This window comes from Lepus europaeus, chromosome 12, assembly GCF_033115175.1.
Source record: "Lepus europaeus isolate LE1 chromosome 12, mLepTim1.pri, whole genome shotgun sequence".
NCBI lineage: Eukaryota > Metazoa > Chordata > Mammalia > Lagomorpha > Leporidae > Lepus > Lepus europaeus.
In genome coordinates this window covers 80,047,095-80,067,505 of record NC_084838.1, presented here as the reverse complement: position 1 = coordinate 80,067,505, position 20,411 = coordinate 80,047,095, and the positions used below count along the sequence as shown (strand labels likewise).

The 20,411-nt window shown below is 37.7% G+C and overlaps 1 protein-coding gene across 1 annotated transcript in view; it reads right to left on the bottom strand.

Moving 5' to 3' along the window:
- TMC1 (transmembrane channel like 1) overlaps positions 1-20,411 on the bottom strand; it is a 539,504-nt gene that overhangs the window by 94,855 nt on the left and 424,238 nt on the right. Inside the window, exons 8-9 of the mRNA XM_062208413.1 lie at positions 4,554-4,644; positions 2,815-2,896 (exon numbers count right to left, since the gene is read on the bottom strand). Coding sequence (XP_062064397.1) covers positions 2,815-2,896; positions 4,554-4,644 — 173 coding nt within the window. The remainder of the gene's footprint in view (positions 1-2,814; positions 2,897-4,553; positions 4,645-20,411) is intronic.

Here is a 20,411-nt window from a genome sequence, read left to right as displayed (position 1 = left end):
AAATAAAAATATTTGCAAAGTCTCCCTCAAAGTGAAAAAAATAGTATAAACTTTGAATCCAGATAGACGATGCCTTATAGCTCAGCTCTGCTACAATTTTGGAATAATTACATGATCACAATTATAAAAATATGAAGGCTAATGTACATATTTCAGGCACATTGATAAATAAGTGGAAAGTGTGTACAGTGCCTGACTCATAGTGATAATCAGTAAAAGGCTTTTGTGGAGATTGTTGATAGAAAATAATATAAAGGTGAATTCTCTACAGCTGGGGCAAAGTACCATACTGTTTACAGCCCTTGTCTCTACTGTTGATGAACACTGTTTTTCTTACTAGTTGTTGAATTCTTACTTAGTGGAGGGTTAATCTTATGATTATAAGATGAACTGAAAGTATGTTATTGTAAAAATTAAAAGAAAGATTAAGAAAGGAAGGAGGAGGTGTGTGGGAGTATGTATATAAGAAATACATGAAATTTGCTCATCTTAAAAAAATGAAGTCAGGACAAACTGAACAAATAATATATATGAAAAAAAGAAATATGAAAAGAAATATAAACTACCTTTGCTTAACTGCCCAGCTGGGCTTCTCTGAATGTACAAGTGGAAGGAGAAAGGTGAATGAAGGTGTGACTAAGTAGCTCTCAATCTGTGCTTCCCATCGTGACAGTCATGATGAGTGCTGGTCATGCATATAACTCATTCCTGGGTGCAATTTCTGCCAATAAAAACAATTCCATCTGCTCCTCTCCCACTTGAGAAACACAAATGACATTTTTCATGAATTTTTGAAGTCCCTCACGTACCTTATAACTGATCAGGAGTCAGCTCCTTCATTTCTTAAATTTGTAGGCAAGGGCCCATAAGAATTAATGCCTCTCAATGTACCACATTTTAGCTGTGTACTTGAAACATAAGAATCCTATAATGTATATTCCTTTTGAAGTATCTAAATTCCTTCTTCTATATCCCAGAATACTAGACATTTGGAGAATTCATCTGTAATTTTATTCAACATATATTTACTAATGCAATGGGAGATCCAAGAGTAAGTAAACAAACAAAAAAAAAAAAACACTGCTTTCACGCCTATTGAGAAAAATGAAAATGAAATGAGGCTACATTACAAAATTAAATTAAAAATTCTAAGTCTAGGTAGTGATAAATGTTAAGCAGAAAATAAAGCAAGAAAGCAAGAAAGGGATGCTACAAGGAATGCGTAGGAGGGTGAGCTGCTGTATTTTAATTCATTACCATTTAATAATGACAGATGGAGAACTGAGTGGTAGTACAAACATGCCCACTCATGTCAGGGAAACTTCTATAGGCTACACTATCTCTATGTGGAGCCTCCCTTTTAATGATGCAACACCACATTTTACTAGGAGAAAACTGGTCTTTGAACCAGAGGGATGGATAAAAATCAGATCCTAGTCAAATCACTTAAAAACAGGAATATGGCAAGATTGTATTAAAAATTCTTTCAAATGTTATCCCCTTTTCTTCACACTTTCATTATGTTTCAAAATGATTTATTATTCTATTACAATTTTTAAATGATTGTTTGCTTTATTCCAAGCCTAAAATACTGCAATAAATAGGTTTTTGATTCTCTTTCCTTCATTGTACACTGTGCATACTGTACAAAATGAAAGCATAATATCAATATTCTGATAGCAAGTCCTGGATGATTATTGCTCTTCTACTTCAGGGGTTTGAAAATGAAGTTTGGGGGCTGGCAATGTGGCATAGTGGGTTAAGATGCCACTTGTGATGCTGGCTTCCCATGTCAGAGTACCAGTTCCAGTCCTAGCTACTTAGCTTCCAATTCAGCCAGCATCTGGTTCACTCCCCAAATGGTCACAGCAGCCAAGTCTGGGCCAGGCTGAAGCCAGAAGCCAGGAGCTTGGAACTCCATCCTGGTTTCCTGCATGGGTGGCAGCAATTCCAATACTTGAGTTACCCTCCATGAGTTCCCAGGCACATTGCTAATGTGGAGCTGGATTGGAAGTGAATTAGCAATGGACTCAAACAGCACTCTAAAATGGGATGCCAGTGTCACAAGTGGCAGCCTAACTTCCCACCCCACAATGACTGCCACACCTTACTCTTTTAAAGCATTTTTAAATAATAGTGTAACATTCATGAGAGTATATATTTAAATGTCATGGTCATTGTCAAATAATATGACTCAATGTCATTGCATACAGTATTACATATAACACTGACTTCCCTACCATGTAGGAGAGAAAGCCAGGTCAGAATGAGAATGTTGGGGTGGACATCTGACCTAGTAGGTAACATGCCAGTTAGGATGCTCCCATCTCACATCAGAATCCAGGAAGGCAGTGGTGATGGTTCAAATTATTGGGCTCCCGCCTCTCATATGGGAGACTTGGATTGGTTCTAGCTTTAGTCTCAGCCATTAGAGGCATTTTCCCTAACCATTATGGGCATTTGTGTAGTGAACCAGCAGATGGGGTCTCACACCTTCTGTGTCTCTTCATTTCAAATCAATAAAAGATTTGTTTTTAAAGAGGCGGAGAGAGCGAATGCGAGAGAGATTAGAATGTTTTGGTTTACAGCAGGACATGATGGGTGGAGTCACCAGCACTGTCCATGGTAAATGCAACTGAAGTTTCACAGTGATCAAAGGAATCATAAAAGCTTTTGGATTTCTTTTTTTTTTTTTTTTTTTTTTTTGGCTTTAGTCACCTCCAATAGTCCACAACCTAAAAAAGGCCTCTGGTAAGGTTTGGAGACATCTATCTAACACAACCTTCTCCATTTAATGATGCAGTGAACACTTACTTTCAATTGCCTTGATTTTATTTTCCCATGGGACACAAGCAGCTTTGAAGTTCTCAAAATCACGAAGAAATTTTGCCCATTTCTGAAAAGGAAGCCACAGAGCATAGTAAAGCTCAACCTCTTAGTTTGTCAAGATGTTTAACACCCACCCAAAACTGTAACAAAGAAGGGTCTTGGAAAGATCTATATGGCACCAAAAACCATTTTTTCATAAAACAAGGAAAGCAGTAAGTTTCACTTGCTTCCCTATTCCCCATCACACCCTGACCAATTTATTTCAAAATATTAAATGCTTATGGGAAATATGCTGACCACTCAAGATGACATGTTTATTCTATCAGATAATAAGGAAGTCAGGACTGACTAGCAAAAGTGATTGCCATACAGTATGTATTTAACTAAGTCATTTCATGAAGGAATTAATGAAATATGAACAAGACACAGTTGTTGCTTGGAAAGGCTTATGATCTACTGGAGCAGATTGTATACATAGGCAATTTTGATACAGGGTAGTTAGTTCTATGACATGGGACGCTTCGTTCTGGTACAGGCAGAGTTGTCAGCTAAATGGAAAGGCATGATGTAAGAAATCACACACTGATTTCCAAGAAGGTTTTCCTTCCATTTTACTCCACAGTAAATTAGGTAATCCATGGTTTAGATAGCAGACCATTAGAAAGAATGGGATGGAGCAGATAAGTCTGAATATGTGCATATTATGCTAGGACAATTTGAGAAATGGCCAGGCCTAACTAATGGAGCCTAACTAATCATACAAGCAAAATCTGAAGTTCAAGATTACCAAAAAGTAGAAGGGCTCAAGTGTTCATATGTAATAACTTTATATGTATGATACAATACATCAACAAAAATTATAAATATTAAATATAACCCCCACAACAACATGGATATATCTCATGAATGTAATAGAACATCAGAGAAGCCAGAATATAATATAAGTATTATATGATTCCACTATTTGAATGGTAAGAGCAGACACAATCTATTGTAAATACACACACAGAGATGCACAAGAAAAATAAGATATAGGAACTTTATTCATAGAACTCATTTATCTTACGATTGTTAACATTTATAAGGGGGGATAATACCTATGTATCTACTTTACTCTAGAATTAAATATCTTTATAAAAAGATTTAAAATCAGTTCTTGGCACAAAGCTACTGCTAAATAAATGTTGGTTTCTCTTCTTTCTGTGCCAAAAATTTATATTTGCATCAGTATCTGATTTATTTTTATCTTATTTTCTACCCAATGTGTAATTGATGTTCCTGGTAGAGAAAAGCTTTGTGGCTCAGCAACATGGAAACATTTTGAGAGAAAAATGTAAACCAAAACTCCTTAATTTGCAGAGAATGAAAATGAAAGGGAAAAATTTTTTTTTCATTCAGAAGTGATAAAGTCACTCCAGTCTTTTGCCTCATATCGATGCTTCTTGGATTATTTTTTATTTGACTTCTTTGAAGGACTATTTTTTTCATTTTTAAACTCTCCCCATCTCCCAATAATTTTCAATACCACAACTAAACATTTTGTACAGTATGCTTACCTGTGATTTATATATATACACATATATACATGTGTGTGTGTGTATATATATATATATATATATATATATATATAAAGTGTCACTTTTTTCACCCCTTGGAACAGAACCCATGTTGTCCTTCTTGGGTGCAATCTGGCATAGACCAGACTGAGTTATGAAAACACTCACCTTGGCCATCATCATCTTAAAAGCAAACCACCGCTTTCCTTTTCCTTTCCCAAGAGCACCTTCATTTTCACTCACAAATTTTTTTGCTTCCCTGAAAAAATAAAACAAAATAGGTAATAGGAGAAGGTGGGTGAGATTAATATAATAAGGGCGTAGGAGATATTTATACTTAATATGTCTATAACCTTATTTCTTCTGGATCTTGTATACCCTTGACAAGTGAAACTAACCTATATTTGATAGCCTAATCAATATTCTAAACAAGACTTTCAGTCCATGTTTAGGGTAAGGAAAAGTAGGTATTTTAGCCTCACTTATTAATCAACTGAAATCATTGAAAAGCAAGAAATTCATGCTGTCAAAAAAGAGAACACTAATTACTCTCATTTCTACCACACATAAATTGAATCTGAAGTTTACATCATATTTTGGCAGTAAGAATGTTTATTTTAAAACATTTTTCTCTCCTCCCTTTTTGAGAACTCCCTTTAAAGAGAAGGCAGAGAGTTTAGGACAAAGTGACACAGAACATGCTTGTTGACCTGGTATTTAATCTCATAAAAGCAATTATGACTTAACACAGAAAAATCATACTATGAAACAAACGGGGTTGAGGGAAGAAAAGGAAAGGAGTACTTTTGGTTTCACATTCAAAGTGGGATTTAAATTTAAACTCTGACATTGTTCTCAAACATTTATACATTACAGTAGCCACATTAGTATCTTTGTGTCTGTATTAAAATAAAATAAAAGAAAACATTAATTCATCAGATAGGGTGAAACTTTGGTCATTGCTATGGACTGAACGTTTGTGTCCTCCAAAATTCTTATTTCCAATCTAATCCCAATGCAATGATATTTGGAGATGGGGCTTTTAGAAGGTAATTAGATTATGAGAGTGAAACCAGAGACCAGAGAGCTAAGCAGTCCTCTTTCTACTATATGAAGGTGCTAGCAGTTGGCTTTCTGTATTCTGGAAGAAGACCCATGCTAGCACCTTGACCTTGGAGTTTCAGCCTCCAGAACTGAGAGAAATAAATGTGTGCTGCTTAAGGCACCTAATCTATGGTAATTTATCAGCCTGAGCTGACTAAGACAGTCATTTACATAATTGCTTGCTTGATTCATGTAAAGAATGCTTTAAATACAAAAATCTAAGAGTTTTCACCTCTCAGGGGCTGGAGAGAGAATATTATCCACCTGACAGACATCATGATCAGAACAGACAACACAAACCTGGTTGACTCCATAGGAACAGTACTATTGTCAGTTGGATAGCCCCTAGAATGTGTGGTTTTTACATACAAGAAAACCCTTCAACACATAACTATAAATAAACTTATAAAGCTTAAAAAACGAAGGCTCGGTCGGCGCCGCGGCTCACTAGGCTAATCCTCCGCCTTGCAGCGCCGGCACACCGGGTTCTAGTCCCGGTTGGGGCGCTGGATTCTATCCCGGTTGCCCCTCTTCCAGGCCAGCTCTCTGCTGTAGCCAGGGAGTGCAGTGGAGGATGGCCCAAGTGTTTGGGCCCTGCACCCCATGGGAGACCAGGAGAAGCACCTGGCTGCTGCCATCGCATCAGCGCAGTGTGCCGGCCACAGCGCGCCTACCGTGGCGGCCATTGGAGGGTGAACCAACGGCAAAAAGGAAGACCTTTCTCTCTGTCTCTCTCTCTCACTGTCCACTCTGCCTGTCAAAATAAATAAATAAATAAGTAAGTAAAAAAACAAACAAACAAAAAAAAAAAAACAAAGGCTCAACATAGGTTTTTTTTTTTTTTTTTTTTTGTAAAAAGTTCCTTAGTGTCAATGCTAAATTCTGGAATTACAACACACAGTAATCATGAAATAATGCACACCTGCCAACTTAACCACTACTAGAGAGCAAACTCTTGTTACTCATCTGTACCCTTGTACACACATACTTTCTGGCATAAAAATCAGTGCCATGATGGATATTTCTCAGTTATCAAACAGAACCCCCAGATCAGCTCCTTGAGAGCAGAGGCAACAGCCTGTCCTCTTATCAGGTTTTCCAAAGTATTGAGAACTGCTTTGACCACAGGAGGTACCTAATAAGCTCAAATCTTCTGGAAATACAGCTGGCTGATATAACCTAGGGTAAGTGTAAACAGAAATTATCTAATAATTGCATTTCCTACATCAATTTATCTTTAAAGACAAAGTCATTGCCAGATTTTTGGGATGTACCTTTTATCATTAGTCTTTGAAACTCATCTGACAGCCTCCTAGAAATGGAGTGACATTACCAGACTAGTTGACAAACACCCTGATGTTGGACATGACCTCTGTGCTGGGAAGTCTGGTCAAAAAACACTTTCTAAAACATTTTACATCTTCTAAAATATTCAGTATAGCTATATAAAAATTTATAAAGTGGGGGTGGGCAGTTGGCACAACCAGTAAGATACCACTTGGGATGCCCATATATATCAGAGAGCCTGGGTTCATGTCATTATTCCATTCCCAATCTCAACTTCCTGCTAATACACAACCTGACAGGCAGCAGGTGATAACCTAAGTAGCTGGATTCCTTCCACCCTCATGGGAGACTAGATTGAGTTGCAGCTTCCTGGCTTCAGCTTGACCCAGCCTCAGCTCTTGATGGAATTTGGAGAGTGAACCAGTGGATGGAAGAATATGTCTCCCTCTCTCTCTTTCTCTCTCTCTGCCTTTCAAATAAATAAATATTTTAAAAATAAATTATAAACTAAGCTCTCATGGGTGGAATTTTAGAAACACACAATGAACAGTGAATTTTGCATTAGCTATGTGTGGTAAATTGATAATACAGGAGAGAAAAGGGCACCAGCAAGCATTTGATAAAGTACTGAACTGAAGCTTCTCAACAGAAGATCGGGAGACAGGTTTGAATCCAGCCTCTGTGATCTGTCTCCATGACCTTGTGTACATTTCCTGTGCCTACATTAATGAATGTCCTGTTTTTCAGAGGAAAATGTACTTGTCCAAGATGTGCACAGATTCATGCAAGGTGTGGCACAGGTGCCCTCAGTCATTGCATGGTTCTTAACAGGTCAGAATTTCCCAACAATCAAATGGTCTGGCAATTGCTTCCCTGCGGCTGAGGTGGTAGCAAGCATGAAATGAGACCAAGGACAAGAAAAGTTTTAAAGAGGAGATTATAACACAGTCAATTCCGCTCTAACACTTGTTTTGCAACCACAAATTTGCTCCAACATGATTGGCATATTTCAGAACAATTTGAGTACAACTCAAGTTTCGGGTTTGATTTTGTGTAGTTTGTCCATGAGAAACACAAGGTGAATGTAGAAAATTATTCAGCTGAAACAAGCAGCTTAGAAATGCACACTTCACTCACCAGCTACCCCACTCTCCCTGGACTGCCCCCTACCTCAGCCTAGAAAAGTCACTCCCATTCACAGCTGATATTTTTTTGCTTCTTTTTTTTTTTTTACTTTTATTTAATAAATGTAAATTTCAAAAACAACTTTTGGATTATAGTGGCTTTTCCCCCCATAACCTCCCTCTCACCAGCAACCATCCCATCTCCCACTCCCTCTCCTATCCCATTCTTCATCAAGATTCATATTTCAATTATTTAGACAAGGCCATAGTCAAAGTGGGAGTTTTCTCATCCCTTCAGAGAAAGGTACCTCCTTCTTTGATGGCCTGTTCTTTCCACTGGGATCTCACTCAGAGATCTTTCATTTAGGTGTTTTTTTTTTTTTTTTTTCCACAGTGTCTTGGCTTTCCATGCTTATGAAACTCTCATGGGCTTTTTAGCCAGATCCGAATGCCTTAAGGCTGATTTTGAGGCCTGATTGCTGTTTAGGGCATCTGCCATTCTACGAATCTGCTGTGTATCCTGCTACCCATGTTGACGGTTCTCTCCTTTTTAATTCTATCAGTTAGTACTAGCAGACACTAGTCTTGTTTATGTGATCCCTTTGACACTTAATCCTATCATTATGATCAATTATGAACTGAAACTGATCACTTTGACTAGTAAGATGGCATTGATGGGATTGAATTGGAATCTCCTGGTACGTTTCTAACTCTACCATCAGGGGCAAGTCCGACTGAGCATGTGCCAAAGTGTACATCTCCTCCCTCTCTTTTTCCCCACTCATATTTAATAGGGATCACTCTTCAGTTAAATTTAAACACCTAAGAATAATTGTGTGTTAATTACAGAGTTCAACCAATAGTATTAAGTAGAACAAAAAAAAAAAAAAATGCTTCCATTTTTATGAGAGGCCCTTCCCCTTTAAATTTCATACCAAAGATGTTCCTGAACATCCAAGCCATTCAAGCAACTCCTGCTTTCCACTGCCCGTCCTGGCCAGTATGGATACTAGTCGCAACTCATGAGAGATTTTGAGGATGATTTTGAAACAAGGCCAGGAGCCATGGAATGGGCCATAATAATTGGTTAGTAAGAAGAAATTCTCAATTCCCCAAACTGACGCTTGTGGGATGTGAAGAAACACTTCCAGTTTGTAAGCCTAGAAAATGGGACATTGGGCTGAAGGTGGTCAGTGACTCAGTGACAGAATATCCCTTACCATTATTTTCAGGGTTGACCTTTGTAACGAGCTGGCATGATTCCAGGATGAAAGACATTAGTATCACCCAATCCCTTCCTCCATGATAACAGATTTCTCAACCATAAAACTAACATCTTTCATTGTGCAATAAGAAACAAAGTTCAAAAAAGATTTCTGATATGAAGGCAAACATTTACTGATATACATCACACTACATGTGCATGATGTACGACAAGACCAAAAAAGAAAAAAGAAAAAGAATAGACCTCAGAAAACTAAGAAGCCAGAAAACATCATTATATTTTTCTATTGTTAACCCATTTTCCTAAACATTTGTATTTATCTGGATAATTTAAAGAGATTTTATATATGGCTAAAATAAATTAGGCTTTGGTACATGAACTTTGAATAGCTATGTAAACCATCCAAACGTCTGACTGAAAAATGTATCATCCCCTTGAATTGCGTTCAATAAAAGCTGCCTGCCAAGAGTGTAATCCTGTCTCCGGATCTCAGAGCTCAAGCAAGCCCTGGTACAATATGCACAGTTCTCTGAGCTGTAACCCCAGACCCAGGGATAAATAATTGAGTGAGGTCTATTTAATGACAATGATACCTAGCCTCATCATTCATTTATCAACCCCTTTTGTTGGTAATTAGAATAATAAGGTTTCACGGGCTTTGAAGTCTGCTTTCACAGTTAGTTGAAGGAGCACACTTTGGTCTAACTTACAAAATAGATAACTTACCCATAACACATGATACGACCCCGATTACACAGAGGAGTTAAGACATGCTATGCTGCCTTTGACACATTCTCATCCTGGAAAACATGTTCTCCTTTTGGGTTAGGTTAAGTTGACTTTTCTTTCCTCTTGTTTTCAGTTTGATAGTATGATTGAGCAACCAATATATTGCTCAATTGAATGAAAGACATTTCAAAATGGGTGTTTAGGGTAACTGTAATCAAACCTGTGCTTATGAACACTTTCCAGTAAAGGGGTAAGAAGAAGGACAGATCTTTTCCAAATAAGCACTACTACTGAAAGAAATTTAACCAATAATTCAGAGATCTCACCTCTTTTCTGATATATTGCTGAGTAACTGAAAGAGAACTGCAGCAGTAAGAAGCACTCTAATATACAGAGAAAATGGGGATATTATAGTACCTACATAATGTAATCAAATAAATATAATTCCATGCTTTGACTGATGTAGTTATTTTAAATCATCCCAACACTGGAAGGGAATGTTTAAAATATGTTTTGTAAAGGGACTTCTGGTGAAAGTAATTGTGTTGGTTAAAATGCTCGGTTGTTTTAGCTATAAAATGGAGGTAGTAATGTAGCTACCCCATAGCACAGTCATATGCTTCATAAGAAACAATGTAGCTAAGGTGTTTAGCTTAATTAATGGGAAACAGAAAGAGCACAACAATAGTAACTATTATTAACAAGGATTGTACTATTAGGGCTAACTTTAATTTTCATGCTGAATCTTTAAATTGCAAAGTTTAGAAAGTGCTAGATACTTTCAGGCAAACTCTCTCAGAAATGTAGCACATGTCCTATCAGATTGTCACCACAATGACATATGAGAATTGTGCTTGTTAAGTGAGCCTGTGAGAATTCAGTCCTATATTTGTGACCTGATGACAGGGTCCAGGTTTTGGGCTTTAGAAGCCCTGATTACAATGCATCCTAAGGAAAGGGGGCTGAAGATTATTGCTGGAGTCTTGTTCTAGCCATGTTGTGCTGCTACAGAGAACTCCAGACCTATGGGCAGGTGGGGAATCTGAGACAAGATATAGATATAGATATAGATATAGATATAGATATAGATATAGATATAGATATAGATATAGATATATCCTCCTTCCTTCCTTCCTTCCTTCCCTCCCTCCCTCCTTCCTTCCTTCCTTTCCTCCCTCCCTCCCTCCTTCCTCCTTTCCTTCCTTCCTTTCCTCCTTCCTTCCTTTCCTCCCTCCCTCCCTCCTTCCTTCCTTCCTTCCTTCCTTCCTTCTTTTCCTCCCTCCCTCCCTCCTTCCGTTCCTCCCTCCCTCCCTCCCATCCTTCCTTTTCTCTCTCTTTCTCTCTCCCCCACACTCTCTCTTGGTCTCTCTCAAATTTTATCTTTCATTCAAACCAGAGGATAATCTGACAATATTATTTCTCCAATTATGTTTTCTCTGAAAACACATTCTGTCTTACTAAAGTGTTATATTTGAATTTCATTCTATTAAATCCTGTGATCTGTATTTCATGGAATAATTGGAACATGGGGTTGAATCCTGGCTCTGTCATGCCTAAGCTGTGTGATCTTAAGAGAATTACTAGATCTCTTTGATCCCAAATTTCTTCACATGTAAAATGGGATGAGCAATAGTAAGACCAGCAACAGTTAATATACACTGAGTTCTTCTCATATGCAAGGCATTATTTATGTCCATCATCTCAATTAACGCCCCCCCCCAAATCCTATGAGTTGAGAATTATTATCCTCACTTCAAAGATGAGGTGCTGAGAATTAAGTAAATAAAACAAGTCCAGCTTATCAAATGAATAAGAAGTGCAATTTGACTGCTTCTGAGGTTAGTCTTTCCTGCTCCCCCAGAATAACACCATTATTTACGTTATGGCATTGAGATGAGAACAAACAATAAAATATGAGCAAAGCAGTATGTGGCACACCGTGAGTAAATGGTACTTTGGAAAATTATCCAGAGACCTGGATCAGAAGAGGAGCAATCAGAATCGGTGCCCATATGGGATGCTAGCATAGCAGGCAGAAGTTTAACCTACTGCGCCACAGCATCAGCCCCCGGTTGCACCTTGATTTCTAATGTATACATGTTTTTATGCATGCTCCTTTTTTCTAGAATGGTCCTTCCCTTCTCTTCTACCTGTTCTTTTTCTTTTCAGTTCAAGGATCAGACCAACTCTATAGCTTTTCCTTTGCTGTTATTTTCTTTCCAACACTGCTCTCAGTCATGGTGACTTACCCTCTGCCCTTCCTGTAGCAGTTAGCACAATATACTTTTTTTTTTAAAGATTTTCTTTATTTATTTATTTGAGAGGTAGAGTTTGGAAAGACAGAAAGAAAGGTCCTCATTCTGCTGGTTCACTCCCCCAAATGGCCACAAAGGCCAAAGCTGTGCCAATCCAAAGCCAGGAGCCAGAAGCTTCTTCCAGATCTCCCACATGGATGCAGGGGCCCAAGGACTTGGGCCATCTTCTACTACTTGCTCAGGCCATAGCTGAGAGCTGGATTGGAAGAGGAGCCACCAGGACTAGAACTGGCGCCCATATGGGATGACAGCACCTCAGGCAGAGGATCAATCTACTGTGCCAAACCACAGGCCCCTCACAATATGTTGATTTCTGGTTCATTTTCACCATTGCACTGAGATCCTTAAGAGTTAGTCTGTTTTTTGTTCCAATTTCCCAGGACTTAATATAACACTTGGCCCAGAAGTGAATTTTCACAAATGCTAGTTAAATAAATGAACACCAAAAGAAGACTATATGAAACTTTGTTTATGGTTCCCAAACGGCCTGCCCCTCAGAATCATTGTGAGATCTTTTAAGGATTCCAAAGCCTAAGTCTTCCCAGCCCCAAATCAGCTGAGTCACAATCGCTAGGAGTGAGATATAGACAGTCAAATTTTTTTAGTTTACCAAAAATATTCCACTAGCCATAACTTGGGGACAAAATTTGGAACTATACCAAATTTCAATTGCTGGGTCTACTAAATTTAAAGAAGATTATATGTTGGTCAAGTAGCTGTTAGAGGGCTGGGCTAAAATGTGGCTGTATCACACATAATTGTTCTGATACCCTTGGATTGGTACTAGACTACATATTTTTAGGTTTCATCATTGTCTTTGGTGAATAACTAACTTCACTTTTCAGGTCAAGTTCACGCTTTGTCTTACATTCCTAAATGGTAAATGTCTCAATGAAAAACAAATACTCCAAAAATAAACATAGTCATGAACCAAGATGGCTGAATAGTGACAAGTGATACTAATCTCAGCCACAGAAAGATAACAAGGGTAAAAAAGAGAAGGATCACATTCCCAGGAGACTGACTGAGAGAAATTTTCAGTGGAGAAGGGACAGAACAGAATATAGACTGACTGGATTAGTGAGGAGAGAGAATATACACGCAGTTGCTGGCCACATGCCACCAACAACTCCCACAAATACATGGTTGACATCTGGCTGGGAAGTGCCATCTTCCCAGGGCAAGATTACAGGAGGCCAATGAAGCGCCCATCACTGGTGTCTTTGACTGAGGGAGAATTTCAGGCTCCTCACTGGCTTTGAGTCTGGCCTGGGGAGCTGGCACAGGGCTGAGCAACCACTTTGCTCCTTGAAGAGAGGCCATATTGCTTCCCTCCCACCCCCATCACCAAAGTGCCAGGCTTAATTTGCTGAGGTGGTACTGCAGCTGATTTCTGTCCTGGCTTGAGGAATCACAGGCAGTTTGCACCCAGGCTGCGGCAGCATACAGGGCCGAAAGCAGAACCCCTGCACCCTGTGACTGTTAGAGTTCTGGTCTTACTTCATCGAGCTGAAAGGTACAAGATTGTGGTTGGTTTCCTGTACATTCATGTGGTCTGATGGGAAACGCAGAACATCCAGTATACTAGGGTCAGATTTTGTGGAGGGTTCATGAGGCAAAAAATGGAGTGGGTCAATGGTCTGTATGGTACATGTGCCGGGGTTGGAGGGATGTGCACCTGGGTTGGTGGGGCGTGTGGCTACCATGAACTCACTCTAATTCATGAATCAGACAGTTCATCGTGGCACAGAGAAGAGCTAAAATTTACACAGTAGCTAGCTCCAACATCTCCTCCACTACTGACTGTAGCTAACGGTATTACATCACAACCAACTTGGGTGTCGTTCTGGACTCTTGCCTGACCCACAATTATTGATCAGAACCCTCTGACCCCAATGAGTACACACCCCAAGGACTCCCGTGTAAGCCTCAGGCCTTCCACCAAGCCACAGAGGCACATTTCCAAGAAGAAAGCCTTTCATGAAAAAAAATCCACCCCCAGAGATAACAAGTGATCCCCGGAATTTGTAAAAATCAATATAGAAAAACAAAACAACATGAACAAGGAAGGCACTATGACGCCCCCCAAAAAAAAACCACAATAATACATTAATATTGAACTATGAAGAGGAAGTTGATGACATTCTTGAAAAGGAATTCAAAAGAATGATTATAATGTTACTCAAAAAACACAATGAAGCAGTTAAATAAGGAAATTTGTATGTGACATGAACAAGAAATTCTCAAAGAGATAGAGATACTTAAGAAAACCTAAATTGAGGCTGGCGCCGTGGCTTAACAGGCTAATCCTCCGCCTTGTGGCACCGGCACACCAGGTTCTAGTCCCAGTTGGGGCACTGGATTCTATCCCGGTTGCCCCTCTTCCAGGCCAGCTCTCTGCTATGGCCCGGGAAGGTAGTGGAGGATGGCCCAAGTCCTTGGGCCCTGCACCCGCATGGGAGACCAGGGGAAGCACCTGGCACCTGGCTTCGGATCAGCGAGATGCGCCGGCCACAGCGGCCATTGGAGGGTGAACCAATGGCAAAAAGGAAGACCTTTCTCTCTGTCTCTCTCTCTCTCGCTATCCACTCTACCTGTCAAAAAAAAAAAAAAGAGAAAACCTAAATTGAAATATCAGAAATTAAATATTCCTTAAGTTAAAAAAAAATACAGTGGAAAGCTTTAATAACAGACTTGGAGACATAGAAAAAAGAATATCAAATCTTGAATATAGGTCTTTTGAAATATCTCAGTCAAACACACACAGACACACACACAAACACTAGAAAAAATTTAAAAGACCAAAAAATATACTCAGGATCTTGAAATACCATGAAATAACCAAATATATGAGTCTTAGGAGTTCCTGAAGTTATGCAAAAAAATAATGAGTTAGAAAACTTATTCAGTGAAATAACAGCAGAAAAATTCTCCAATTTAGAGAAAGATATGAACATCCAATTACAGGAAGCACATAGAACCCCAAATAAGTATGATCAGAAAAGATCCTCGCTATAACATATTAAAGAAAATTTTCAAAAGTAAAACATAAAGAGAATATCCTGAGATTTGTGAGAGAAATGTTAGGTTACCTTTAAAAGAACTCCCAGCAGATTGACAGCAGATTTCTCAACAGAAACTCTATAGGCCAGGAGAAAATGGGGAGATATAGTCCAAAAGTCCTAAAAGAAAAAAACTGAACCCAGAATACTTTACCCAGTGAAGATCTCATTTATAAATAAAGGTGAAGTAAAGACCATCAAGACAAACAAAAATTAAAAGAATTTTTCATGACACAACCATTTATTGATATTTAAGGATATACTACTTATAATTGATATTTAAGGATATACTACTTATAAAAACAGATAAAAATAATCAGCATCATGAAAGAATGTTAAGGCAGAAAACCTCCTAGTAAAAAAACAAAACAGATTAAAAAAGAAACTACAGAAATATTTACGGAAAAATGGTAGGACCAAGTCTTACATATCAATAACAACCTTGAATTCTCCACTTAAAAGATATAGTCTGGCTGAATGGATTAAAAGCAAGAGCCACCTTTTTGCTGCCTACAAGAAACATACTTTACCCTAAAGATACACACAGACTGAAAGTGAAATGGTAGAAAAAGATATTCCATGCAAATGGAAACAAAAAATGAGCAAGAGTAGTGGAACTCATATCAGAAAAAAATAAATTTGAAGACAAAAACTTAAAGGAGACACAGAAAGTCGTTATGTAATAATGATTAAGAGACTAATTCTACAAGAATATATGACTATAGTAAATGTATTCACAATCAATTCTAGGGCACTCAGTTTTATAAAACAAATGTTAATGAATCTAAATATATGACTAATATGGTTTTTATATTGATTTGTGGAATCATAGAAAATATTTGCTAGAATATATCATTTTATGATAAAAACTTCTTTAAAAAATGGATATAGAAGGAACATACCACAACACAATCAAGTCAATATGTGAGAATCCCACAGCCAGCAACATATTGAATGGAGAAAAGCTGGAAGGATTTCCACTAAGATGCAGAACCTGACAAATATGTGCATTCTCAGCTTCATTATTCAATACAGTTCAGCAGCTTTAGCCCAAAGCCACTGGACAAGAAAAAGAAATCAAAAGGATATAAATTGGAAAGGAAGACGTCAAATTGTCCCTGTTTGTAGATGACATGATCCTTTATATATGGGAACCAAAAGATTCCACTATTCCATTACGAGACTATTGAAACTCATAAGAGCATTCGGTAAATTTGCAGGTTATAAAACCAACACACAAAAATCAATAGCATTCTTATACACTAACAATGTTCAGAATGAGAAAAAAAATTGTCTGGTCAGTCTCATTCAAAACAGTTCCAAAAAATTTAAACACCTTGGAAAAAATTTAACCAAGGATATGAAAGGTCTATACAATTAAAATTACAAAACATTAATGAAAGAAGACACAAAAATGGGAAAATATTCCATGTGTGTGGATTGGAAGAACTAATATCAAAATGTCCATACTACCCAAAGCAATTTATAGATTAAATGTGATTCCATCAAAAGACTAAGGACATTCTTCACAGAACTAGAAAAGACAATACCAAATTCATGTGGGAACATAAAAGATTCTGAATAACCAAATCAATCTTAAACAATAAAAATAAAGCCAGATTTCAAAACATATTACAAGGTTGTTATAATCAAATAGTCTGGTACTAGCACAAAAATAGACATGTGGAACAATGTAACAGAATAGAAACACCAGAAATTAAACCACACATCAACAACCAGCTAATCTTGGACAAACAAGCTAAAATCAATCCCTGCAGAAAGGCCAGCCTTTTCAACAAATGTCATTGGGAAAATTGGATTCTACAAGCAGAAGTTTTAAACAAACCTCTAGCATACATCCTATAGAAAAATCAATTCACAATGGATCATGGATCTAAACCTAATACCTGAAACCATCAAATTAGTAGAGGAAAACATAGGGGACATGTTGTAGAGCATTGGCCTAGGTAACTACTTCTCAGATAAGATTCCAGAAGCACAAAGAATAAAAGCAATACTGGACAAATGGGATTACACAAAGCTAAGAAACTTCTTCAATAACAAAGGAAACTAACAAAGTAAAGAGGCAACCAACAGAATGGGTGAAAATATTTGTAAAATACATATCTGATAAAGGATTAATATCCAGAATTTATAAGGACTTCCAGAAACTCAAAAACAACAAAATGAACCACCCAGTTAAGGAATGGGCAAAAGATATGAACAGCATTTTTCAAATGATAAAATACAAATGGCAAACAGACAAATGAAAAATGCTCAGGATCACTAACCATCAGGGAACTGCAAATAAAAACCATAATGAGGTATCATCTCATCCCAGTTAGAATGATTATCATTCAAAAAATAAAAAATATATAAAAAATAACAAACGTTGGGGAGCATGTGGAGATAAAAGCTACCCTAATACATTCTCACTCTTACTTGGAATGTAAACTAGTACAACCATTATCAAAGACAGTATGTAGATTTCTCAGAAATGTGAAAATAGATGTATCATATGACCTAGCTATTTCTTTCCTGGGTACAAATCCGAAGGAAACAAAATCAGTAAAGAAAGAGTTACATGCATTCTCATGTTTATAGCAGTGCAACTCACAATAGCTAAGATATGAAATCAATCTGGATGTCCTTCAACTGATGATTGGAAAAAAGATAATGTGGTATACATACAAGATGTAATACTATTCAGCAGTAAAAAAGAATGAAATACATTTGCAACAAAATGGATGCAACTAGAAATAATTATGCTAAGTAAAACAAACCAAACCTCAAAAAATATATTTTTTCTTATTTAGGGTAGTTAACAGAGAGAGTATTAAAAACTATGTAGAGTCAAAACATTTGCTATATAGTTATAAATATTGCTTCACTGAATCACATCACATAAATGACAATATATTCTGAAAAACCCGAGGGACCCTTACTCTGGTGTTTGGTGTGCTTTATGGCAAGTGTGGCTAAGAGCTAATTGCAGATCTCTTGCTTCTGTTCACATCAGCTTTGCTTGCTAACGGTTGGGGGTAAAAATGTTGCCAAACTAAAAACAAGGAACTAAGCCTGAGAACCAGGAACTGGGCCCGATCCCAGGCAGGTTTCACAGACGCCCTTCCCAGATGTTCCACCGAGATTAACGGGCAGAACATTCCGCGGGTATTTCGAGAAAATAGCCCCCTAACCCCTGCCTGGGGCAGCCACTCCCCATCTAAAAGGACCCAATGAGTACCCATGGTAACCTTTAAACTAACCAATCAAGCCAAACCCCGTGAAATATGTTAATCCTGTGGTTTTTGCCTTTAAAAGATGCTTGTAACTGCTGCTCGGGGCTTCTCTTCGCCTCTGGTGACAGGGAGCCCGTTTGCGCAAACGCCTAATAAAAATCCTCTTGCTTTTGCATCTACCAGTCTGGAGTTTGGGTCTTTGGGCGACCACCCGAGCGCATTGGAATCCCAAACTTGGGGTCCATCAATTCTTATTTTATGGGTTAAAAAAAAGAAATGGGTGGGGAATAGTAAGGTCTCAGGGTACTAGTAATGATTTATGTTTAATTTGGGTGTTGGTTGTAAGTGTGATCAGATGACAAAAAAAAAACTTATTGATCTGTATACTTACAGGCAGTTCTTGGTATGTATACTGTATTTAAACAAAATATTAAAAATAAATAAGTATATGATTAAAAACAAGCACCTCTTAGCTTGTAAGTCTGATTTACTTTGGAATTTTTCCTCTTAGTACCACTTCATTTACATGTATGTGTGTATTTATATTATCAAGAGGTCTAAAATTTTTATCAGCTACAAACTTCAGAGTGAACAATGTACAAGGAGTTCTTAAGGCAATTTTTCATTAGGTTTAATTACACACAAGGAGATGTATCATAGGCAGATGCTGGTATTGGTGAATAACCAATGCAAAGACTGAACAGGTCAAGTATGTATTAAATTCCAAGTTACTACACACAGAAATTATTCAGACCTAGAATGATATCTTTGCTCTCTTAGGCTCTAAAATAATACTAATTTTTATGGCTGACTTATATGCCAAATAAAAACTCAAAAACACTCAGACACACTGTAAAGGTCATTCAAGCATTTCAGATAATTTTAGATAAATCAAGGGAGATATAACAGAGCTGGTATTTAGTGATTTAATTAAAATACAAAATAAAGTGTATTGGGTCCTCTTTCTACCTGCTGAATGAGTCGTTTCTTAACTGTACTGTGTCTGATTGATTTAAGATGCAATTTGTGATTGAAAAAAAATCATTTGGATTATACTAGCAAGGAATAGGGGAGAAAAAAAAAAACAAAGATTTTGCCAAGAGCTAAAATTTTGCATTGTTTTAAATATTGGTAAGAGCATATACTGGCTTCCCTTCATAGAAGGAGACAAAAAAATTCTAAATTGTACTACTATCAGCAGAGAAAACTGACATGTGGCATAATATGACATCCCAAAATATGCATCATGAGGATTTTTGCCACATTATACAAAATATATGCCAAAAATATGGCATAAGGATTATTTTGAACTAAGGGTAATGAGAAGACACAGACATAAGAAAAACTGCTAGGTTGGGGTTTGATCATCGTTTACAATTCTTGTTCATATTCCTGTTGAACAGTGACATTCCTATTATGACTTGTTGAACTCTTTATCTGGTGGAGCATTGAGCCTGTGACTATAAATTAAAAATGTTATGGCTGGGTACAGTAAACAGACAAGACCTCCCTTTTCAAGCCAAACTAAGAGAGATAAAAAGTTCTACTAATAACTTCAAAAGTTATAGACAGGTTGCCTAAGGCAATCTGTGTGTTTGATGTTAAAGTGAGGACATAGCTTTCCTCATGGGCACCGTCTACCTTACAGAAAAACCACTATCAGAACATGTCTGTGAGTATAGATTTCTAGCTCAGGCCACCAAAGATTAGGGATGGGACTGAGCACCCTCTTGGCTGACATTAAAAGCTGCAACCCTGGTCTACTTTACCAGAAACCAAGTGGAAAAGGAGCAACCTGGGCATCAGGAGCAACGTAAAGATAGGTGGCAGGCCAATTAACGGCTGCTTTACACTGTGATCTGCCATCAAGGAAACCCAAAAGGCTTAATATGATTAATAGGCATTCAGGATGGTCCTGGAGGAAAGGGGGGTGCAGAAAGA